This window comes from Anoplopoma fimbria, chromosome 20, assembly GCF_027596085.1.
Source record: "Anoplopoma fimbria isolate UVic2021 breed Golden Eagle Sablefish chromosome 20, Afim_UVic_2022, whole genome shotgun sequence".
Taxonomy (NCBI): Eukaryota; Metazoa; Chordata; class Actinopteri; order Perciformes; family Anoplopomatidae; genus Anoplopoma; species Anoplopoma fimbria.
Window position 1 is genome coordinate 28,458,735 of NC_072468.1, and position 22,531 is coordinate 28,481,265.

Sequence of the window (22,531 nt, forward strand, 5' to 3'; positions counted from 1 at the left end):
TTCAACATAGGTATTCAAGAGAACTACTAGTCACCAGAAGTCATCAGTGCATCTCCTTTCTTAAACAAGCATCTAAAAGCATAAACCAGAGCAAAAGTATAGTATAATATAATTGAAGTCACAGCAGCCATTCTCTAACTAGTTAAGTTGGCTTCTTGATTATTACTCTTTTGTTCCTTCAGACCCCTGCCAGCGTTCGGAGCGGTGCTCCTTCATCCAGGAACCGGTGAAGCCCCAGGAAGTAGACATGGACCTGGTCATGGTAGCGGACAGCTCCAGGGAGATTCAGGCTGACGAGTTCGCCGGCATCCAGCAGCTGCTGGGCTCTGTGGTGGAACAGCTGGCCGTGAGCCCGCAGCCCGGCAGGCCCGGAAACCAGGCCCGGGTGGCCTTGGTCCACCAGAGCAGCGCCCAGGCTACCAAGGTAGATTTTGACCTCGGGTCCTACCAGACTAGCTCCATGATGAAGAACCACCTGATCCAGAACTTCAAACAGCAGGGCGGCTCTTTGTCGCTGGGACGGACGCTGGAGTTCACCCTGCAGGAGGTGCTCCTGAAGGCAGTCCAGCCCCGGAGGAGGAGGGTGCTGCTGACCGTGGTCGGCACCCAGACGGCTCACGAGGACCGAGCCAAGCTGCGCTACATCTCCCAGAAGGCCAAGTGTGAAGGGGTGGCGGTGTTCGTGGTGACGGTCGGAGATCGTTACGACCGGACGCAGGTTGAGGAGCTGGCCAGTCCGCCTTTGCAGCAGCACCTGATCCACATGGGCCGTCTGAGGGCTGACGAGCAGGGCTACGCCCAGCGCTTCTTCAGGGTCTTCCTCTCCGCCCTCAACAGTAAGACCAGACCGACAGTTTGTCATCCAGATATCATCTTTTCTTGAAGTTTTTCTCATCGTTTCTTTGCATTTGTGTTTATTTCAGAGGGATTGAACAAGTATCCTCCTCCTTTATTGAAACAGACCTGTAACCAGCTGACAGACCAGGAATTCTATCCTCAGGACGGGTGACTCACACTGTCTATATACATTTTGTTTTATACATTACTAATGTGTGAGTGAAGAAGTGACCCAAACTGCACACTGAAATATGATCGTTGAAATGCTGTTCAAACATTTTTGGAAACCGAACTTCCAGGCACCTTCATTCAAAGTGGGCTGAATCTATACTGAAAAAAAAGATGTCAGTGTAAATCTATTGAAGTAGCTTCTTTAATCTTATTTTATAGAATTTATGTCATTGTATCTGGAGTCATATGTTGCTCATCCCAACACTTAAAGGATAACTATTTCTTAGTAATTACCTTGGTGAGTAAATTGTATCTTAACTGACACAATCCAAATGTAACCCCAAGTTATATTAAAGACAGTTGTAGTTTTCCTTTAATGTTCACTTACTGACCTGCACCTCCTTCATCTTCTAAAGACATTCATACCTTCAAGATCTTATTTAAGTTAAACGGTGAAAGTATATATATACTTTTTGGGGCGGCTGTGGCACATGAGGTAGAGTGCTTGTCCCGCAACCACAAGGCTGGTGGTTCGAACCCCTCTACCGGCAACATGCCGAGGTGTCCTTGAGCAAGACATCTAACCCCAAGTTGCTCCCCGGGCGCTTCTTAGCAGCCCACTGCTCCTCTGGGATTTCCCCATTGTGGGACTAATAGAGGCTTAATTATAAAATACTTAAAGTACCAAAAGTAAAAGTATTCATAGTGCATAAAGAATCATAATGAATCAGAATAAATCATAAAGATTCAGAATGAATCATATTGAATCATAAAGTATCATAATGAATCATAATGAATCATAATGTATCATAAAGAATCATAATAAATCATAAAGTATCATAATGAATCATAATGTATCATAAAGAATCATAATAAATCATAAAGAATCAGAATGAATCAGAATGAATCAGAATGAATCAGTGAGTTGTGGCTTCTGTTTGTCCAGTCAGGAGATCAGAGAGCAGAGAGACGAGGAGACCGGAGGACAGACTCAGTCCGGACAGATGGACGTCACTGACACCCTGACCGGAGGAGACGGACTCAACGGTAGAACACACACACACACACACACACACACACACACACACACACACACACACACCAATTAGTCCTCCAATCTATTAGTCCACCAATCGACTAGTCTACTAATCTATTAGGATGGACAGAAACCAATATAAACCTATAACTATAAACCTGAACCAGTCCTAACTATAGACCTGAACCAGTTCTAACTATAAACCTGAACCAGCCCTAACTATAGACCTGAACCAGTCCTAACTATAGACCTGAACCAGCCCTAACTATAGACCTGAACCAGTCCTAACTATAGACCTGAACCAGTCCTAACTATAAACCTGAACCAGTCCTAACTATAGACCTGAACCAGGCCTAACTATAGACCTGAACCAGCCCTAACTATAGACCTGAACCAGCCCTAACTATAGACCTGAACCAGTCCTAACACTAACTATTAGTGTTATTAAAAGAGGAAAGTCTTGAATGTGGTGATGGTGTCTGCCCCCCGGACTGAAACTGGAAACTGGTTCCACAGGAGAGGAGCTTCTTTATTGGATTTTTAAGATGTTCAGATTACTGAGACATGACGCTGTTCTCTTCATGCTGATTAGTGTTCTGTTGTTATCTCTCTGAAGAGAAGATGTGATCCCTGGTCACCAGTCACAGTGAGTGATGTGTCTTCATCTCTCTCTCCTGTCTTCCACCAGACGTCTGTCTCCTCCCAAAGGACAGCGGTGGCTGCTCCAACTTCACCCTGATGTGGTTCTTTAACAGCCACGAGGGGAAATGCTCTCGCTTCTGGTACGGCGGCTGTGGCGGCAACGACAACCGCTTTGCGACGCACAATGACTGTGAGAGACTCTGTCCTACGACGAGAGGAGGAGGAGGAGGAGGAGGAGGAGGAGGAGGAGGAGGAGGAGGAGGAAGAGGTATCGCAGGACGTCGCCGTCGGTTGAAGATAGATGCTTTTCACTAAACGTGAATCGGAAAAAGAACTGAAGAGTCTGTACAGGGACGCTGAAACCTGTTTCCTTCACTTTGTCTCCTTCATGCTCAGTTTCTCCAGAGAGTAGCCTTTTAGTTTTTAATATTCTTTGTCATCTTAACTGTCATTTGTGACACTCCAGACCTTCCAGGATATTGATGTCTGTTGATGATCAGGTGCTATTTTTTAAAAGATCAGTTGAAAACAAAAACAAATGGAATTGAAATAAAGGTCACATGCTTCATCTGGATTCAGTTACATTAGTAACTAATATTTTATAGTTTGTACTAGTTTCTGATTAAACTATATATTTCTCATACATTGTCTGTTAATATCTAGAGTGTCTGTTTATCCCCAAACACAAATCAACTATTGTTTATTGTCTCTTCATTCACACTGAATATTATGTATATTAACCCTAACCCTGATGAAAGAAATCCCTCATCGTTCTTATTTAATATAATTATTTCTAACCAAAACAATATACTTCAGCAAAACTGAGCAGTACTGTCTTTCTGCCACAAGGAGGCGCCACATCTCTCTTTAACTTGCATCACGTTGTCTTCACTCAACATCTCCATCGGACATTTCAGAGGAGCTGCTCGACTTCTTTATCATCGTATATACAACCGCTCCAGAAATGAAAATCTTAAAGGGTAACTCTTGTGTTTTAAAACCTGTAAACTATAAGAGACTCTCAGGGACATCATGCTCATCCAACAATGGTCATTAAATATGTATGAAAACAAAATCACAAAAGTAAAAGTCAGTGAGAATACAAGAGATAAAGTAGTGCAAGTTAAAATATAGACATAAATACAATAATAATATAAATAATGTTTTTATAAATAAATAAAGTGAACGTAAACAGGATTGTAGTGGAGCTGAAAATGTAAAGTTGTCCTGAAGGTGGCACTAGAGGACAGACCTAAAGAGCTGATCCTGGAAGGACAGAGGTTGTCCAGAGATAATCTGGCTTCATGTTGAGTTGATATGACGTGTTGGAGCGACAGACTGAAGACAGAATAAACTAATGTGGAATAGTCCAAGACTGAACCGTAGTAAAACACCACAGTCTGTAACGAGCCATTTAAAGCTACCAGAACTCTCAACTCAAGGCTTTGACTTCAATAAATCTGCACTTTGTTGGCTGATTCACTTCAGGGAGAAATGCAGCGAAACATTTATTTAAAACTGGAAGTCTGTTGGGTAGAGACATCAGATAGAGACATCAGATGGAGACATCAGATTTTTTGAAATATTATGTAGGTGAGAAAAGGTAGTTCTTACATTAGTTTTATATAGGAGTTAAAAGACAGATCCTGATCAAAGATAACTCCGAGGTTCTTTACGGTAGTGCTGGATGCCAGGGCAATGCCATCTAGAGAAACTATATCGTTAGATATTTGATTTCTAGTAGAATAATTTCAGATTGTGTGAGTTTAACATCAGGAAGTTGCAGGTCATCCAGGTTGTTATGTCCTTAAGGCTGCTTGAAGTTAAGAGAACTGGTTGGTTTCGTCTGGCTTGATCAATAGATATAATTGGGTATCATCTACATAACAATGAACGTTTTTTTTGAAGGGTTTTCTCAGAGAGGAGAGATAAAACAATGACTCGATTAATTGAGAAAATAATAAAATCAAGTAGTTAAAATGAACACGCTGACGTCTATCTTTATTCTCAGTCACCGTGTTGAACATTGATTTGAAGGCAACATCTGTTAGCATGCTAATCGTCACACAATGAGCCTCGATCCAGTTTAGATGAAACAAGCTGTGATGTCCTGGTTCTACAGTGGTGAGGAGGTCTTCATCCATCCAACCTAGTCTGTGATGTTTAAAAGAATCACAGGATCTCTGAAGGCGACTGTTGTTAGGAATCAGCTGGTGCTGACAGTCAGGAGACTAAATGATGTTAGGAGAACTAGATTTAAAGATGTTTGTGATTGGAAACCAGTGTCAATAACCACGGGCAGCTCTGATCCAGTGTCCGTGTCAGGATGAATCCTGGTTCCTCTGATGAAGATTTCACTCCATTTCTTCGCCGTTCCTCTTCTCGTTACAGCAAACCTTAATTAGAACTTGTAGGTTTCAGGAATCCTGAAGTCGGTTGTCCTCCTCAGTGTGGCTGCAGACTCGTGGTTCAGTCTGTCTGGACAGTGATCCACTTATCAAACCTGTTTATCTGAGATACCGGTCCTCCTCCAGGTCTGGGGCAGACTCCTGAGGGGGTTCACGGACAAGACCAAGACCATGTAGTAGTTCACATTGTTACAGTATGTGAACATGTGGGAATGATCACTGAGATCATTTTGTTTTACTGTACATCTGTAGGCGTTTAAGTATTACAATCACATGATGTCAGACTGTGAGCTGGTTGGCTCACACGTCTTTTCTAACCAGATCAAATGGTTGACCTTTAACCCTTTAGTCACGGCGCTCAGCCAGCGGACTTGGTGGCCCCTTCGTGCTTTTTAATCTTTGACTTTGGTGTAAGAAGTGAAGCTCAGGAACAGCTGGGAGACTTTCAACAGCTATAAAATACCTCACAGCTGTTAATGAGAAGCTTCAATGCTAAAGAAGTCAATAACACAGTTATTATTGTCTTTATGAGGACTGTGTTATAGTTCTTTATTTGGTTCAGTTGGGTCTGTTTCACCAGAGAACATTACATCTGTGTTCCTCTCTAGTATTCAGTGTGATAAAGGTGGGGAGTCTGGATGAAGTCCTCCTCACAGTGTTTCTATATATCAACATGATATTATAATGCTCCGGGGAAATCAAATGATAAACTACTGGATATAGGAGCTCTGATTCTAAGCTTTGTATGTCAGGAAGTGTAGGAGGGGAAGCTGCTGCTTGTTCCTCTGTGGATGATTCACAACTACTGGACTCTTTGTACAGAAGCACTTTGACATCGTCTCAGTCAGTTCCCTGGAAGAACATTGGCATGGTTCTAACTGTAACAGAAGCTATTCAATGGCATCATGTCCTACTTGTTGTCTGACATAAGCTGTCTTAAACAGACTTTTTATCCAGTTATAAGACACAAATTTAGTTTTCTTTTAAATGTTGGTCGTTTTTAACGTTTTAATTCATCGGACATCTGGATCATAAGTTAAACTGGTAAACGGTCCCAGGTAAACAGTCAATTGTAAACAGTTCTTTGTAAAGGGTTCCATGAAAACTGTCCCAGGTAAACTGTTCCATGTAAACACTCCGATGTCAATGGTCCCAAAGAAAGGGTCCCTTGTAAGTGGTCCCTAGGTAAACAGTCGTAGGTAAGTTTCCTTGGAACTGTTCACTGGGACTGTTCACCTTGGACTGTTTATCTAGGACTGTTCACCTGGGACCACTTACAAGGGACTGTTTTCATTCAATTCAATTCAATTCAGTTTATTTTGTATAGCCCAGAATCACAAATTACAAATTTGCCTCAGAGGGCTTTACAATCTGTGCACATGCGACATCCTCTGTCCTTCCCTCACATCGGCACAGGAAAAACTCCCCTTTCATGGAACCCTTTACAAAGAACTGTTTACAATTGACTGTTTACCTGGGACCGTTTACCAGTTTAACTTATGATCCAGATGTCCGATGAATTAAAACGTTAAAAACGACCAACATTTAAAAGAAAACTAAATTTGTGTCTTATAACTGGATAAAAAGTCTGTTTAAGACAGCTTATGTCAGACAACAAGTAGGACATGATGCCATTGAATAGCTTCTGTTACAGTTAGAACCATGCCAATGTTCTTCCAGGGAACTGACTGAGACGATGTCAAAGTGCTGTTTACCCAGGACTGTTCACCTGGGACTGTTTACCTAGGACCGCTAACATGCTCCTAACAACAATGGGACCATTTACATTGGAATGTTTCCTTGGAACTGGTCAGCTGGGACAGTTAAGATGGTACTGTTTACAAGGGACTGTTTCTCTAGGACTGTTCATCTGGGACTTGTAATATGGGATTGTTTACGTAGGACCATTTACCTGGTACTGTTCACCTGGGACCGCTAACCTGGTACTGTTCACCTAGGATTGTTCACCTAGGACTGTTCACCTGGGACTGTTTACCTGGTACTGTTCACCTAGGACTGTTCACCTAGGATTGTTCACCTAGGACTGTTCACCTGGGACTGTTTACCTGGGACTGTTCACCTGGGACTGTTCACCTGGGACTGTTTACCTGGGACTGTTTACCTGGGACCACTTACAAGGGACTGTAAGAAACATTCCAATGTAAATGGTCCCATTGTTGTTAGGAGCATGTTAGCGTTGTTATTAGGAGCATGTTAGCGTTCAAAATCAGATGATTTTGTGCTGGAAGAAAATAAAAGTTTCACGTGCACACGGTAAATATTTGACATAAAATACTTATTTTGAGAGCTGAAACTCTTTTTCTAGTGAAACACTTAAAAAAGAAAATGAAAAGAAGTGATCATAAAACCATTAAAAACTAGAATATCAATCAGAGAGCAGAGAAAAGCTTTGACATCGTCTCACAATGTGAACGGAGGAGAACAATGTCTGTTTCTGAGAGATGATGTGGTGAGGCGGACGGCTGTTCTCTCCTCCAGTGGGGGAGGAGGCGACGGCTGGGAGGGGTTTCCTGCTGATACCAGCCTGCACCTCCCTACATGGCTGCAGGACTCCACTGTTAGGAGAGCAGAGGACGACAGCAGCAGAACTGTAAGTGTCTCTTTACTACTGTGCATGAATGGAAGCAGAGTGATCACACTTTAATCTGAAATGCATTAAGCTTTGTGTTTGTTACCTGACTCACCTTCAGACCTGGAGACTGGAGTTTGTTTTAAAGGCTGATGTGGCTTCAGTTCAGGATGAGCTTATCTCCTTAATCAGCTGATATAAAGTGAGTGAAGTCTGGTCTTAATACACATTTCAGCCTCTGTTTAATTAATATGTGAGGAGGATTGGTGTGTTCTGACTCTTATTATTACAAGTGTCCTTTTACGGTACAAGAAGATCTTTTCATTAATGTTCTCACTCATGTATTATCAGCTTTGTTCGTGCTATTGATGGTTCATTAATATTAATTAATTAATTAATTAATTACTTTATTCAATTCTGCATATTTAATACAAAATCACGCATATTCGAAGAGTTTATTAAATTATTTGCATAGTGTTGTCAAATGGAAATAGTGGACATAGAAGCAGTTAGTTTATTTAAGTGTTTGAAGGCATAATGGTTGTGTTCAGGGCTTTTATAGTGAAGGAAGCTCATTTTACTGGTTTTGTTCAGGGCTTTTACTTTGGGGAACCTCATTTTACTGGTTTTGTTCAGAGCTTTTATTGTGAAGGAACCTCATTTTACTGGTTTTGGTAAGTGCTTTAATTGTGAAGAAACCTAATTTTCAATTCAATTCAATTCAATTCAGTTTATTTTGTAGAGCCCAGAATCACAAATTACAAATTTGCCTCAGAGGGCTTTACAATCTGTAACCATGAGACATCCTCTGTCCTTACACCCTCACATCCTCTGTCCTTAGACCCTCACCTCCTCTGTCCTTAGACCCTCACCTCCTCTGTCCTTCCCTCACATCCTCTGTCCTTACACCCTCACATCCTCTGTCCTTCCCTCACATCCTCTGTCCTTACACCCTTACATCCTCTGTCCTTAGACCCTCACCTCCTCTGTCCTTAGACCCTCACCTCCTCTGTCCTTCCCTCACATCCTCTGTCCTTACACCCTCACATCCTCTGTCCTTCCCTCACATCGGCACAGGAAAAACTCCCCTAAAAAACCCCTTTAACAGGGAGAAAAAAGGAAGAAACCTCTGGGAGAACGACAGAGGAGGGATCCTTCTCCCAGGATGGACAGAATGCAATAGATGTCATGTGACCAGAATGAGCAGCATAACAGAGATACAACACATTCAATGTATATGACATAAATGATTCATATAATAAGACTACTTATAATAACAGCAGCAATTATTACAGTAGAATTATAGTTATGAAAATAGGGATAGTAATGTGACTAATAATAATAATAATGGAAGTAGCAGTGGGTGTCAGTCGGCTCACAGCAGGAGGCACGACCACGGTCCAGGTACCACAACGATTCATGGAAACCTGCAGAGCGAGAAAGCAAAAGGGCTTCAGGGTGGAAGTAAAGCTAAAATGCTTAATGGTACAGGTAATAGTAATAGTAATGTGACTAGTAATAATAATGGTGGTAGCAGTCGGTGTCAGCAGGGCCGTAGCAGGATGCACGACCACGGTCCAGGTACAGCCACGATTTATAGAAGCCTGCGAAGCGAGAAAGCACAAAGACTCCAGGGTACAAGCAAGTCAATAAGCATAATAGTACAGGCAATAATAATAGTAATGTGACTAATAATGATAGTGGTAGTAGTAGTGGATGTCAGCAGGGCCTCAGCAGGTGTCACGATGACAGTCCAGATATAACCCCGATTCCTGGGAACCTGCGAGGCGAGAAAGCACAAGAACTCCGGGGAAGAAGCAAAATCAGTAATGTGCATAAATAGGAGATTAATACATAAAGATGGAGGGAGAGAAGAGGAGAGAGGAGCTCAGCGTATCCTAGGTAGTCCCCCGGCTGTCTAGGCATATAGCAGCATATCTAGGGGCTGGACCAAGGCGAACCTGAACCAGCCCTAACTATAGACCTGAACCAGTCCTAACTATAGACCTGAACCAGCCCTAACTATAAACCTGAACCAGTCCTAACTATAAACCTGAACCAGTCCTAACTATAGACCTGAACCAGTCCTAACTATAAACCTGAACCAGTCCTAACTATAAGCGCTATCAGAAAGGAAGGTCTTAAGCCTGCTCTTAAAAGTGGTGAGTGTTTCTGCCCCCCGGACTGAAACTGGAACCTGGTTCCACAGAAGAGGAGCCTGATAACTGAAGGCTCTGGCTCCCATCCTACTTTTATATACTCTAGGAACCACAAGTAACCCTGCATTGATTGAGCGCAGCTCTCTAGTTGGGTAATATGGAACTATAAGTTCCTTAAGATAAGACGGTGCCTGGCCAGTTAGAGCTTTGTAGGTAAGTAAAATAATTTTAAATTCTATTCTTGATTTAACAGGGAGCCAGTGCAGAGAAGCTAATACTGGAGTAATATGATCTCTTTTCTTAGTTTTTGTTAGAACACGTGCTGCAGCATTCTGGATCAACTGTAAAGATCTAAGAGACCTATTAGAGCAGCCTGATAATAAGGAGTTACAGTAATCTAGTCTAGAGGGAACAAATGCATGAACTAGTTTTTCTGCATCGCTTTGAGACAGGATTTGCCTGATTTTCGCAATGTTACGTAAATGAAAAAAGGCTGTCCTTGAGATCTGTTTTATATAAGAGTTAAAAGACAGATCCTGGTCAAAGATAACTCCAAGGTTCTTAACGGTAGTGCTGGATGCCAGAGCAATGCCATCTAGAGAAACTATATCGTTACAGGTCATCCAGGTTTTTATGTCCGTAAGACATGCTTGAAGTTTAGAGAACTGGTTAGTTTCGTCTGGCTTAATTGATAGATATAACTGGGTATCATCTGCATAACAATGAAAGTTTACTGAGTGTTTTCTGATAATATTCCCCAAGGGAAGCATATATAAGGTAAATAAAATAGGTCCAAGAACAGACCCCTGTGGAACTCCGTGACTAACCCTGGTTTTCATCGAGCTTTCATTGTTTACATATACAAACTGAGATCGGTCTGATAAATACGACTTAAACCAGCTAAGTGCGGTTCCTTTAATGCCTATTAGATGCTCCAATCTCTGTAATAGGATTTGATGATCAATGGTATCGAATGCAGCACTAAGGTCTAACAATACAAGTACAGAGACAAGTCCTTTGTCTGAAGCTATTAGAAGGTCATTGGTAGTTTTCACCACTGCAGTCTCTGTGCTATGATTCACTCTAAATCCTGACTGAAAATCCTCAAATAAACTATTGTTATGCATAAAGTCACAGAGCTGATTTGCTACTGCTTTCTGGAGGATCTTAGAGAGGAATGGAAGGTTAGATATAGGTCTATAGTTAGATATAGGTCTATAGTTAGATATAGGTCTATAGTTAGATATAGGTCTATAGTTAGATATAGTCTATAGTTAGATATAGGTCTATAGTTAGATATAGTCTATAGTTAGATATAGTCTATAGTTAGATATAGTCTATAGTTAGATATAGTCTATAGTTAGATATAGGTCTATAGTTAGATATAGTCTATAGTTAGATATAGTCTATAGTTAGATATAGGTCTATAGTTAGATATAGTCTATAGTTAGATATAGTCTATAGTTAGATATAGTCTATAGTTAGATATAGTCTATAGTTAGATATAGTCTATAGTTAGATATAGGTCTATAGTTAGATATAGTCTATAGTTAGATATAGGTTAGATATAGTCTATAGTTAGATATAGGTCTATAGTTAGATATAGTCTATAGTTAGATATAGTCTATAGTTAGATATAGGTCTATAGTTAGATATAGGTCTATAGTTAGATATAGTCTATAGTTAGATATAGTCTATAGTTAGATATAGGTCTATAGTTAGATATAGGTCTATAGTTAGATATAGTCTATAGTTAGATATAGTCTATAGTTAGATATAGGTCTATAGTTAGATATAGGTCTATAGTTAGATATAGTCTATAGTTAGATATAGGTCTATAGTTAGATATAGGTCTATAGTTAGATATAGGTCTATAGTTAGATATAGTCTATAGTTAGATATAGTCTATAGTTAGATATAGTCTATAGTTAGATATAGGTCTATAGTTAGATATAGGTCTATAGTTAGATATAGGTCTATAGTTAGATATAAGTCTATAGTTAGATATAGTCTATAGTTAGATATAGGTCTATAGTTAGATATAGTCTATAGTTAGATATAGTCTATAGTTAGATATAGGTCTATAGTTAGATATAGGTCTATAGTTAGATATAGTCTATAGTTAGATATAGTCTATAGTTAGATATAGGTCTAAGGTTAGATATAGGTCTATAGTTAGATATAGTCTATAGTTAGATATAGGTCTATAGTTAGATATAGTCTATAGTTAGATATAGTCTATAGTTAGATATAGTCTATAGTTAGATATAGGTCTATAGTTAGATATAGGTCTATAGTTAGATATAGTCTATAGTTAGATATAGTCTATAGTTAGATATAGGTCTAAGGTTAGATATAGTCTATAGTTAGATATAGGTCTATAGTTAGATATAGGTCTAAGGTTAGATATAGTCTATAGTTAGATATAGGTCTATAGTTAGATATAGGTCTATAGTTAGATATAGTCTATAGTTAGATATAGTCTATAGTTAGATATAGTCTATAGTTAGATATAGTCTATAGTTAGATATAGGTCTATAGTTAGCCAACACCTCTGGATCTAGAGTAGGTTTCTTAAGAAGAGGTTTAATTACAGCTAGTTTGAAGGCCTGTGGTACATGGCCCGTCAGTAAAGACAGATTGATAATTTCTAATAAGGAATTGCTAATTAAAGGTAAAACTTCCTTAAGCAGCCTAGTCGGAATCGGGTCTAAGAGACAGGTGGAAGGTTTAGACTTAGAAATAGTTAAAGTCAATTGTTGAAGGTCGATGGGAGAAAAGCCATCTAAATATATTTCAGGTTCTACAGCTGTGGATCGATCGGTACTGGTTGAGGGCAGGAGATTATACATTCTTTCTCTAATAGTTAGAATCTTATCATTAAAGAAGTTCATGAAGTCACTACTACTGAGGTTTATAGGAATACACGGCTCAACAGAGCTGTGACTCTCTGTCAGCCTGGCTACAGTGCTGAAGAGAACCCTGGGCTTGTTCTTATTTAAATCTATTAATGCTGAATAATAGGCTGGTTTTGTTAGGTGCTTTAATTGTGAAGGAACCTCATTTTACTGGTTTTGTTCAGAGCTTTTATTGTGAAGGAACCTCATTTTATTGGTTTTGTTCAGAACTTATATTGTGAAGGAACCTCATTTTACTGGTTAGTTCAGGGCTTTTACTTTGGGGGAACCTCATTTTACTGGTTTTGTTCAGAGCTTTTATTGTGAAGGAACCTCATTTTACTGGTTTTGTTCAGAGCTTTTATTGTGAAGGAACTTCATTTTACTGGTTTTGTTCAGGGCTTTTATTGTGAAGGAACCTAATTTTACTGGTTTTGTTCAGGGCTTTTACTTTGGGGAACCTCATTTTACTGGTTTTGTTCAGAGCTTTTATTGTGAAGGAACCTCATTTTACTCTATCTATTTATCTTTTTATCTATTTATCTATTTATCTATCTATTCATCTATTCATCTATCTATCTATCTATCTATCTATCTATCTATCTATCTATCTATTTATTTATTTATCTATTCATCTTTTTATCCTTTTATCTATTTATTCATCTATTCTTCTCCTTCTCTTCTGTCTCTACCTTCACCTCCTGGAGCTGAACAAACTAAACTTCATTTCTCGACCAAAACTGTGAGTTTGCTCAGAAACTGAAACAAACAGACTCATGTATATCATCAGATTTATGACGTAAAATAAATAATGATAACGTTCCATAAATCATATTGTGGAACTGTTCAGCCATCTGCCAGTGAACAGAGAAAAGGTTGTCAGTCCAATAGAAATGCTGTTAGTCATTAAAGTAGTTGTGTGTAAACAGCTGTGATGAGGAGGAGACCAACTATCAGACCACAATCACATGAGGCTCATTAAAAGTTAATAACAGCTTTTTAAAGCTTAATAACTGTTTGTTTTTCGGTGAGTAAAGGATGAAAAGCCGGTGACATAAGTCGGTTATTAATCTTCTGACTCTGAAGTGAGAACACAGACTGAAGCAGAATAAAGTGAAGCAGCACTTTTTAAAAGTGGAGTCGTTTTTTCCCAAAATATCATATTCATATTCATATATCATATACTCTGAATTGAATCTTTGTGATAGACATCTCCACCAACGCCCTCAACATGTGGCTACGCTCACCACCATGCCTCAGGTCAAAGGTCAAGAGGAGAGGATGCATTCATTCATCACATACACACTAATGGAGCATAATGTCAACAAGGCTCAGCTGTGAGGAGCTGTAGTCCGTCTGCGTTCCGTGTTTACTTCAGAGTGTGTATCATCCATCTGCTCCTGTTGGACAGACGGGTTTATCTTTGCGAAGGTCCCGTCTTCAGACCGGCTCAGACCAGGATCAGGACTGTGGAGGTCACTGCCCAGTGACTCAGGGTTCTCCTCCGCATTCCTGACTGGTTCATGTGTTGGTGTGAATAACCAATGAGACGCAGCAAAGCATGCTGGTCCCTGTCCGGCTCCTCTGGACGTAGGAACATGTTGTAACTGGTGTTTGTTCAGACGTTGGTTCCTCAGGGGTTAATGAGACCTGTAGACTGAGAGGACCAGGACTGAACCCAGGATCAGGTCTCTGCTGAGGTTTTCAGAAGGAGCTTTGAACGTCTGACGTCTTCACATGAAAACAGATTAAACGTCTAAAAACAAAATCCTCAATAGGATTAAAGTTGTTCAATCGTTATTATTGAATCAACTCTCTTTGATGAATATAACTTTAACTCTTTGACCAAAGTGAAAATGAGGTTTTTAAATGTTAAACGACAACAAATATGGATGGAAGCAGAATATTTTGTTAGGAAAAAACATCTTGTGAATTTTGGGCCATTTTTCAATAATTGTTGACTTTTGGTCTTTACAACTCTGGTGTTATTGAAAATGTTTGGATCACATGATTCACATGAACACCACTGTAATCTTATTCTACTGATAGTATAATATTAATATTAATAATGTATCCTGATCTTTATCTGACACTGAAAATACTGCTTTATAGCTTAGCTTAGCTTAGCATAAAGACTTGAAGCAGTGGACCAGCTAGCCTGTCTGTGTCCTCAGGTCATAAACCCATCGAGCAGCTCCTCTACAGCTCTCTGACCAACACGGTACACAAACATGAAATATAAAACACTCTCTGAGGTCTGGACGGAGTCTTAATGGAGGAACTATTTCCTCTTCCTGTGTTCCTGAAGTCTCAGTGAGGTCTTCAGGTTTGGTTCCATCGTGTACGGCGACCAAACATGAACCCGAGCTGACCCGAGCTGTAGATGTAGGTTCTACCTGTTAGTGTACGCATTAAACAACCTGGATTTATGAGTTCACAGACTTTCACTCTCAGAACGACTGTTCTTTGAAAAACACAGATCATTCCTGTTGGTATTGTGCAGTATCAGTTATTTGAACTTATTAAAAACACTAGAGAACCAGGTGACAGGACCCGGCAGTCAACCAGCCTCACGACTGACTCTGCCCATCTCTTTATGATCGTTAAAACGTTGATCCACGAAACCCTCAGAATGAAGTCTGTGAGCGTCTTCAGCAGTGATGGTGGAGCTCAGACTGTAAACTGAACAAACCAAATGTTGAGTCTGCTGAGTGTACTAATGTAAACAGGACCAAACACACACCCACTGATAACTGATGTATTTCCTGTTTGTATTTCCTGTTTCTCTGATCAGGAATTCACTTTGGTTCTGATTACACACAGTTGTTTGTACTGACGGATCAGTATAAAACTTTAGAAAACAAACTGATGATGTAGAAAAACTCTTAAAATATTGCTGTCATGGATACATACATACATACATACATACATACATACATACATACATATATATATACAGATGGACGCGGAGAGAGGAGCTCAGTGTATCCTAGGAAGTCCTCCAGTAGTCTGCGTCTATAGCATAACTAAGTCCTAACTCTGAACCTGAACCAGACCTTTCTATCTGTTCTCCCACATGATCTTCAGACTCTCCTTACAGTAGCATGACAAAATTATTAGAATCAGAATCAGCTTTATTGGCATTGTATGCCTACGGATACATTGAATGTGACTCCGGTTTCTATTACAGTAGTATTACAGTAGTATTACAGTAGTATTACAGTATTATTACAGTAGTTTTACAGTAGTATTACAATATTATTACAGTATTAATACAGTAGTTTTACAGTAGTTTTACAGTAGTATTACAGTAGTTTTACAGTAGTATTACAGTAGTTTTCACAATAGTATTACAATAGTATTACAGTATTAATACAGTAGTTTTACAGTAGTATTACAATAGTATTACAGTATTAATACAGTAGTTTTACAGTAGTTTTACAGAGGTTTTACAGTAGTATTACAGTAGTATTACAGTAGTTTTACAGTAGTATTACAGTAGTATTACAGTAGTTTTACAGTAGTATTACAGTAGTATTACAGACGTTTTACAGTAGTTTTACAGTAGTATTACAGTAGCATTACAGTAGTTTTACAGTAGTTTTACAGTAGTATTACAGTAGCATTACAGTAGTTTTACAGTAGTATTACAGTAGTGTTACAGTAGTATTACAGTAGTATTACAATATTATTACAGTATTAATACAGTAGTTTTACAGTAGTTTTACAGAAGTTTTACAGTAGTATTACAGTAGTATTACAGTAGTTTTACAGTAGTATTACAGTATTAATACAGTAGTTTTACAGTAGTATTACAATAGTATTACAGTATTAATACAGTAGTTTTACAGTAGTATTACAATATTATTACAGTATTAATACAGTAGTTTTACAGTAGTTTTACAGAGGTTTTACAGTAGTATTACAGTAGTATTACAGACGTTTTACAGTAGTTTTACAGTAGTATTACAATATTATTACAGTATTAATACAGTAGTTTTACAGTAGTTTTACAGTAGTATTACAGTAGTTTTACAGTAGTATTACAGTAGTTTTCACAATAGTATTACAATAGTATTACAGTATTAATACAGTAGTTTTACAGTAGTATTACAATAGTATTACAGTATTAATACAGTAGTTTTACAGTAGTTTTACAGAGGTTTTACAGTAGTATTACAGTAGTATTACAGTAGTTTTACAGTAGTATTACAGTAGTATTACAGACGTTTTACAGTAGTTTTACAGTAGTATTACAGTAGCATTACAGTAGTTTTACAGTAGTTTTACAGTAGTATTACAGTAGCATTACAGTAGTTTTACAGTAGTATTACAGTAGTGTTACAGTAGTATTACAGTAGTATTACAATATTATTACAGTATTAATACAGTAGTTTTACAGTAGTTTTACAGAAGTTTTACAGTAGTATTACAGTAGTATTACAGTAGTTTTACAGTAGTATTACAGTATTAATACAGTAGTTTTACAGTAGTATTACAATAGTATTACAGTATTAATACAGTAGTTTTACAGTAGTATTACAATATTATTACAGTATTAATACAGTAGTTTTACAGTAGTTTTACAGAGGTTTTACAGTAGTATTACAGTAGTATTACAGACGTTTTACAGTAGTTTTACAGTAGTATTACAATAGTATTACAGTATTAATACAGCAGTTTTACAGTAGTATTACAATAGTATTACAGTATTAATACAGTAGTTTTACAGTAGTATTACAATATTATTACAGTATTAATACAGTAGTTTTACAGTAGTTTTACAGAGGTTTTACAGTAGTATTACAGTAGTATTACAGACGTTTTACAGTAGTTTTACAGTAGTATTACAATAGTATTACAGTATTAATACAGCAGTTTTACAGTAGTATTACAATAGTATTACAGTATTAATACAGTAGTTTTACAGTAGTATTACAATAGTATTACAGTATTAATACAGTAGTTTTACAGTAGTTTTACAGAGGTTTTACAGTAGTATTACAGTAGTATTACAGTAGTTTTACAGTAGTATTACAGTAGTATTACAGACGTTTTACAGTAGTTTTACAGTAGTATTACAGTAGCATTACAGTAGTTTTACAGTAGTATTACAGTAGTGTTACAGTAGTATTACAGTAGTATTACAATATTATTACAGTATTAATACAGTAGTTTTACAGTAGTTTTACAGAAGTTTTACAGTAGTATTACAGTAGTATTACAGTAGTATTACAGTAGTATTACAGACGTTTTACAGTAGTTTTACAGTAGTATTACAGTAGCATTACAGTAGTTTTACAGTAGTATTACAGTAGTGTTACAGTAGTATTACAGTAGTATTACAATATTATTACAGTATTAATACAGTAGTTTTACAGTAGTTTTACAGAAGTTTTACAGTAGTATTACAGTAGTATTACAGTAGTTTTACAGTAGTATTACAGTAGTATTACAGACATTTTACAGTAGTTTTACAGTAGTATTACAATAGTATTACAGTATTAATACAGCAGTTTTACAGTAGTATTACAATAGTATTACAGTATTAATACAGTAGTTTTACAGTAGTATTACAATAGTATTACAGTATTAATACAGTAGTTTTACAGTAGTATTACAGTAGTTTTCACAATAGTATTACAACAGTATTACAGTATTAATACAGTAGATTTACAGTAGTATTACAGTAGTATTACAGTAGTTTTACAGTAGTATAACAGTAGTATTACAGTAGTATTACTGTAGTTTTACAGTAGTTTCACGTAGTATTACAGTAGTATTACAGTAGTATTACAATAGTATTACAGTATTAATACAGTAGTTTTACAGTAGTTTTACAGTAGTATTACAGTAGTATTACAGAAGTTTTACGTAGTATTACAGAAGTAGTAGCAGTATTAATGACGCCCATCTTTTTGCCTTCCTCAGGACCTTCAGACTCTCTGGCCTCGTGTCGTTCTGAAGTGCCCTTGAGCCAGACGCTGAACTCGTGCCAGGTATGCCATCATCACTAACACTCAGAGCTGAGAGGCAGAGAGTGAACAACGTCTCACTGTTGTTTGGTTTCTCCTCGTTCTCATCGTCCTTGTCCTCATACTGTCTCTGTGTTAAATGAGTCTCTGCAGATGCTTGGAGGACACGTTTCTTCTTCTTTGGTGCTTTATTCCTGCAGACATGTTCTCTGTGAAGAAGCTGATAGTTGATGCGTGACTAAGTGGACGTGTGTTTGATTCAAGAGCTAATTACAAAACCAGCTTTGTCCTGGAGCTTCCTGCTTCATAGATGTGAAGAGGAACTCCCTAAAGAGGAAGTTCCTGCTGATAGTGTCAGAGTTTAAATTCTCTTTAAGCGACTATTTTACATCATTACTCTCATCTGGCCTCAACTTTTCATTAAACAAAGTACATACAAGGAGGAACCAATCCAATGTGTCCAACGTATAAGAGGCGTCACAGAGCAGATTGTAAGTGAACCAGACCAAACGAACCCAGCAGAACTTCAGACAGAACTCTACTCTCACATTGTTGCTTTTGTATTTGGTGGCTCGAGGTGTTCATGACATCTTTAATTATCTCTAAACGGTGTTCACCAAATTAAACTGTGTAAACGTGTGTTTTTATTAAAACACTTTATGGAAACATTAACGGCTGATAAATATGCTACAATGCTATTAATGTCTACTACAAAACACATCTTCTATATAAAAATGTAAACGTTTTTTGCAAACCCTTCACCACTGGGTTTATATTCTCGCAGCTCTCGGGGAGCACAAAGTCCGTCTCCCTAGAAAGGCGTTCTGTTTGGTTTCTTACACTAAACTTTATTTTTGATGGCTTCAGAACGCTCTTTAGCTAGAACGCTACTGATGAAGATAACCATCTGAGGCGTGTCCTGGTGGACTAGCGGTCACTGTGAAGCACCACGGTCGATGGTTTGATGTTGTTGACTTCTCATTTTCCTCACGGAGCCGTGAAGCTTCAGCTGCTCGTCTGCTTCTGTAAAACCAGCTGCTTCAGATTAAAACCCTTTTTTTAATCTTTATATTGTGTCTGTTCACAGATGAACGATCCACGGTTAATTGAACCCAGTTCTATTTTGGTGTCAGGATTAGAACCCTGGACTCCTCAGTGAGGCTGAGTGTTTGTCTGATGGGACGCACTGCTCACATTCCACTTTGAGCCGTCGTGGCTGTTTTCCATCAGCGCCGGTCCAAACATGGTCGAAAAAAATGAATTCCTCCGTTTAGATTATCCAGAGCACAAACATCTGTCTTTCAAACAAAAAGGCAATCAGCTCCAGAGGCAGCGGGGGGCCACGTCCAGGGTCCTCGGACCTCCAGCTTCTTCTTCTCCAAACATTAAGACAGACCTGGCACATGTTTGGGTTTAACAGCCGTATAGATTTACAGAGGTTCTGCTCTCAGATCAGTTCGTTCTCCTCCTCACTGACGTGTGACTCGTTGGAGAATCATCTCGTCTGGTTATTAGAGGAACACAATGTGTAGTTTGTTTAGGTTTCAGACCAACACTCCACACATGCTCATGTAAAAGCTGCCTTCTTTAGTGTTCCATTGTTCTGCAGATATTTTCCTCAATGGTTCCTAAAACGGACCGTCAGTTCAAAATCCAAAGATGTTATTTTGACAAAAAAGATTGATAATTGAAAACTACAGATTCAAACCTGCAGGTGTTTAGCTTTGAGCTTCTAACTGACAAAGATTTTCAAGTTGTCTTCTTTAAACATTGCCTTACGTTCAAAGATGAACCATTACAGCAAAAACATCATGTGACAGGTGGAGCTGGCTTTGTGCACGGACGTATTCATTAAAAATGTCACTGATTTCTTTTCATTACAGCACGTTCTCATTCCAACGCCTCAAATAACGACGCTTTGTCTCAACCCTCACCGTCTAATTAGACACTGATGTTGCTGTTGTTGTTGTTGTAGTTGTTGTTGTTGATGTAGTTGCAGTTGTAGTTGTAGTAGTTGTAGTTGTATTAGTTGTTGTTGTTGATGTAGTTGTTGTTGTTGTTGTTGATGTAGTTGCAGTTGTAGTTGTATTTGTATTAGTTGTTGTTGTAGTTGTGTTTGTTGTTGTAACTGTTGCTGTTGATGTAGTTGTATTAGTTGTTGTCGGTGTAGTTGTAGTTGTAGTTGTTGCTGTTGATGTAGTTGTTGTTGTTGTTGTAGTTGCAGTTGTAGTTGTAGTTGTTTGTTGTTGTAACTATTGCTGTTGATGTAGTTGATGTAGTTGTAGTTGTATTTGTATTAGTTGTTGTTGTTGATGTAGTTGTAGTTGTTGGTGAGACAACAAAAGAAAGACATCCAGACTGCTCTGATGGAGAATCTGGTTTAGGAGCTGAGGAACATGAGAGTCAGCGGTGCGTTCAGGTTCTGGTGCTGGGAGGTTCAGATATGTGCTGGAGGGATGTGGATCAGTGTGTGGAGGATCAGATCCAGGGTCAGTCCTCATAAGATAAGATAAGATAAGATAAGATAAGATAAGATAAGATAAGATAAGATAAGATAAGATAAGATAAGATAAGATAAGATAATCCTTTATTAGTCCCGCAGTGGGCAAATTTACAGGCTTACAGCAGCATAGAGTAAAGTGCACACAAGAGACATAGTAAAAGAAAGACAAGATAAAAATAAAAAATGAAAATAAAAAAAACGTATTATAAATAAGCAACTGAAATATTATATTTACAGACAGAAAAAACTATTTTAACTATTATTGCACAGTGTAATGTATTGCACAGGTTTTTATTGTCATGTTTTTATTGTCATGTGTCATGTGGTCTGCTGGGAGCAGAGTTGGTTGTGCAACCTGACAGCAGCTGGAAGGAATTGTTCTTTTATGAACTTTCCTCGTTAAAGGAGTTTTGTATGAATTTTAACAGCTGGGTTGTTGTGATCTTTTATGGGGTTCTCTAAACTGGTTCCAGCTGTACAGGTGATCTCTGTAAAGCTGGAACCTTAAATTATCTCTGTAAAGCTGGAACTGGAATGTTTAATCTCCATTAATATTTGATGTGTTCAGTAGATACCAGGTCAGGTCACCAGTATATTTTATCTTCCAGTATAGTTTATCTACCAGTATATTTTATCTACCAGTTTACCAGCTGAGATCCTGAAGTTATTCCTTCAATATAAAGATAGCTGAGTAAATAACATACCCTAACGTACCTTGTTAGATAATCTGATTATTATCTTGATTAACTTGTGAATAAAACACCAGGAGAAGGAAACAGAGAGAAGCTCCAGGAGCTAACGGTTAGCTCGCTAGCAACAGCAGTCCCCCACTGGACCTTCATGTAGTCTCCCTCACCGAGACCCTGGTCCTCCTCCAAGTCTCTGTAGTGCGAAGACCACATGAGTCAATTCGTCCTCGTCCTCGTCCTCATCCTCATCCTGATCCTGATCCTGATCCTGATCCTCATCCTCATCCTCATCCTGATCCTGATCCTCATCCTCATCCTCATCCTCATCCTCATCCTGATCCTGATCCTGATCCTCATCCTCATCCTCATCCTCATCCTGTCCTCCAGAGAGCTGTGACTCAGTCCCGTTCTCCTGATTTCTGCTGTAAACAACGAGGCCCCTTGTTCTTGAACCTGTACGGATGTGAACCGGAGAACCTCTGGATGAATAAATAGATCTGGTTCCATGTAAACGCTGCAGAACTCTGATTACTCTCACATGCTGCTCATTAAACTCAGCTCCGCCTCCTTAGCCTTCTGGCAGCTAATCAAACACAGGCGTGGAGCATGTTTGTGCACATACAC

The 22,531-nt window shown here is 38.5% G+C and overlaps 2 protein-coding genes across 4 annotated transcripts in view; both read left to right on the forward strand.

Moving 5' to 3' along the window:
* The window catches only part of LOC129109415 (collagen alpha-6(VI) chain-like), a 39,484-nt gene extending 36,224 nt beyond the window's left edge, over nt 1–3,260 (forward strand). Inside the window, 4 exon segments of the mRNA XM_054621482.1 lie at nt 183–836; nt 924–1,005; nt 1,955–2,055; nt 2,733–3,260. Of these exon segments, the coding sequence (XP_054477457.1) occupies nt 183–836; nt 924–1,005; nt 1,955–2,055; nt 2,733–3,001 (1,106 nt within the window). The 3' untranslated portion in view covers nt 3,002–3,260.
* A 4,425-nt stretch (nt 3,261–7,685) lies between these two features.
* Nucleotides 7,686–22,531, forward strand: part of col6a4a (collagen, type VI, alpha 4a) — a 52,454-nt gene continuing 37,608 nt past the window's right edge. For 2 of the 3 annotated variants that reach the window (XM_054621483.1, XM_054621485.1), the window contains exon 1: nt 18,672–18,739. The gene's annotated coding sequence lies outside the window, so the exon portion shown is untranslated. Of the gene's footprint in view, nt 7,706–18,671; nt 18,740–22,531 lie in introns of those variants that run through there. The other variant, XM_054621484.1, reaches the window with a different exon arrangement.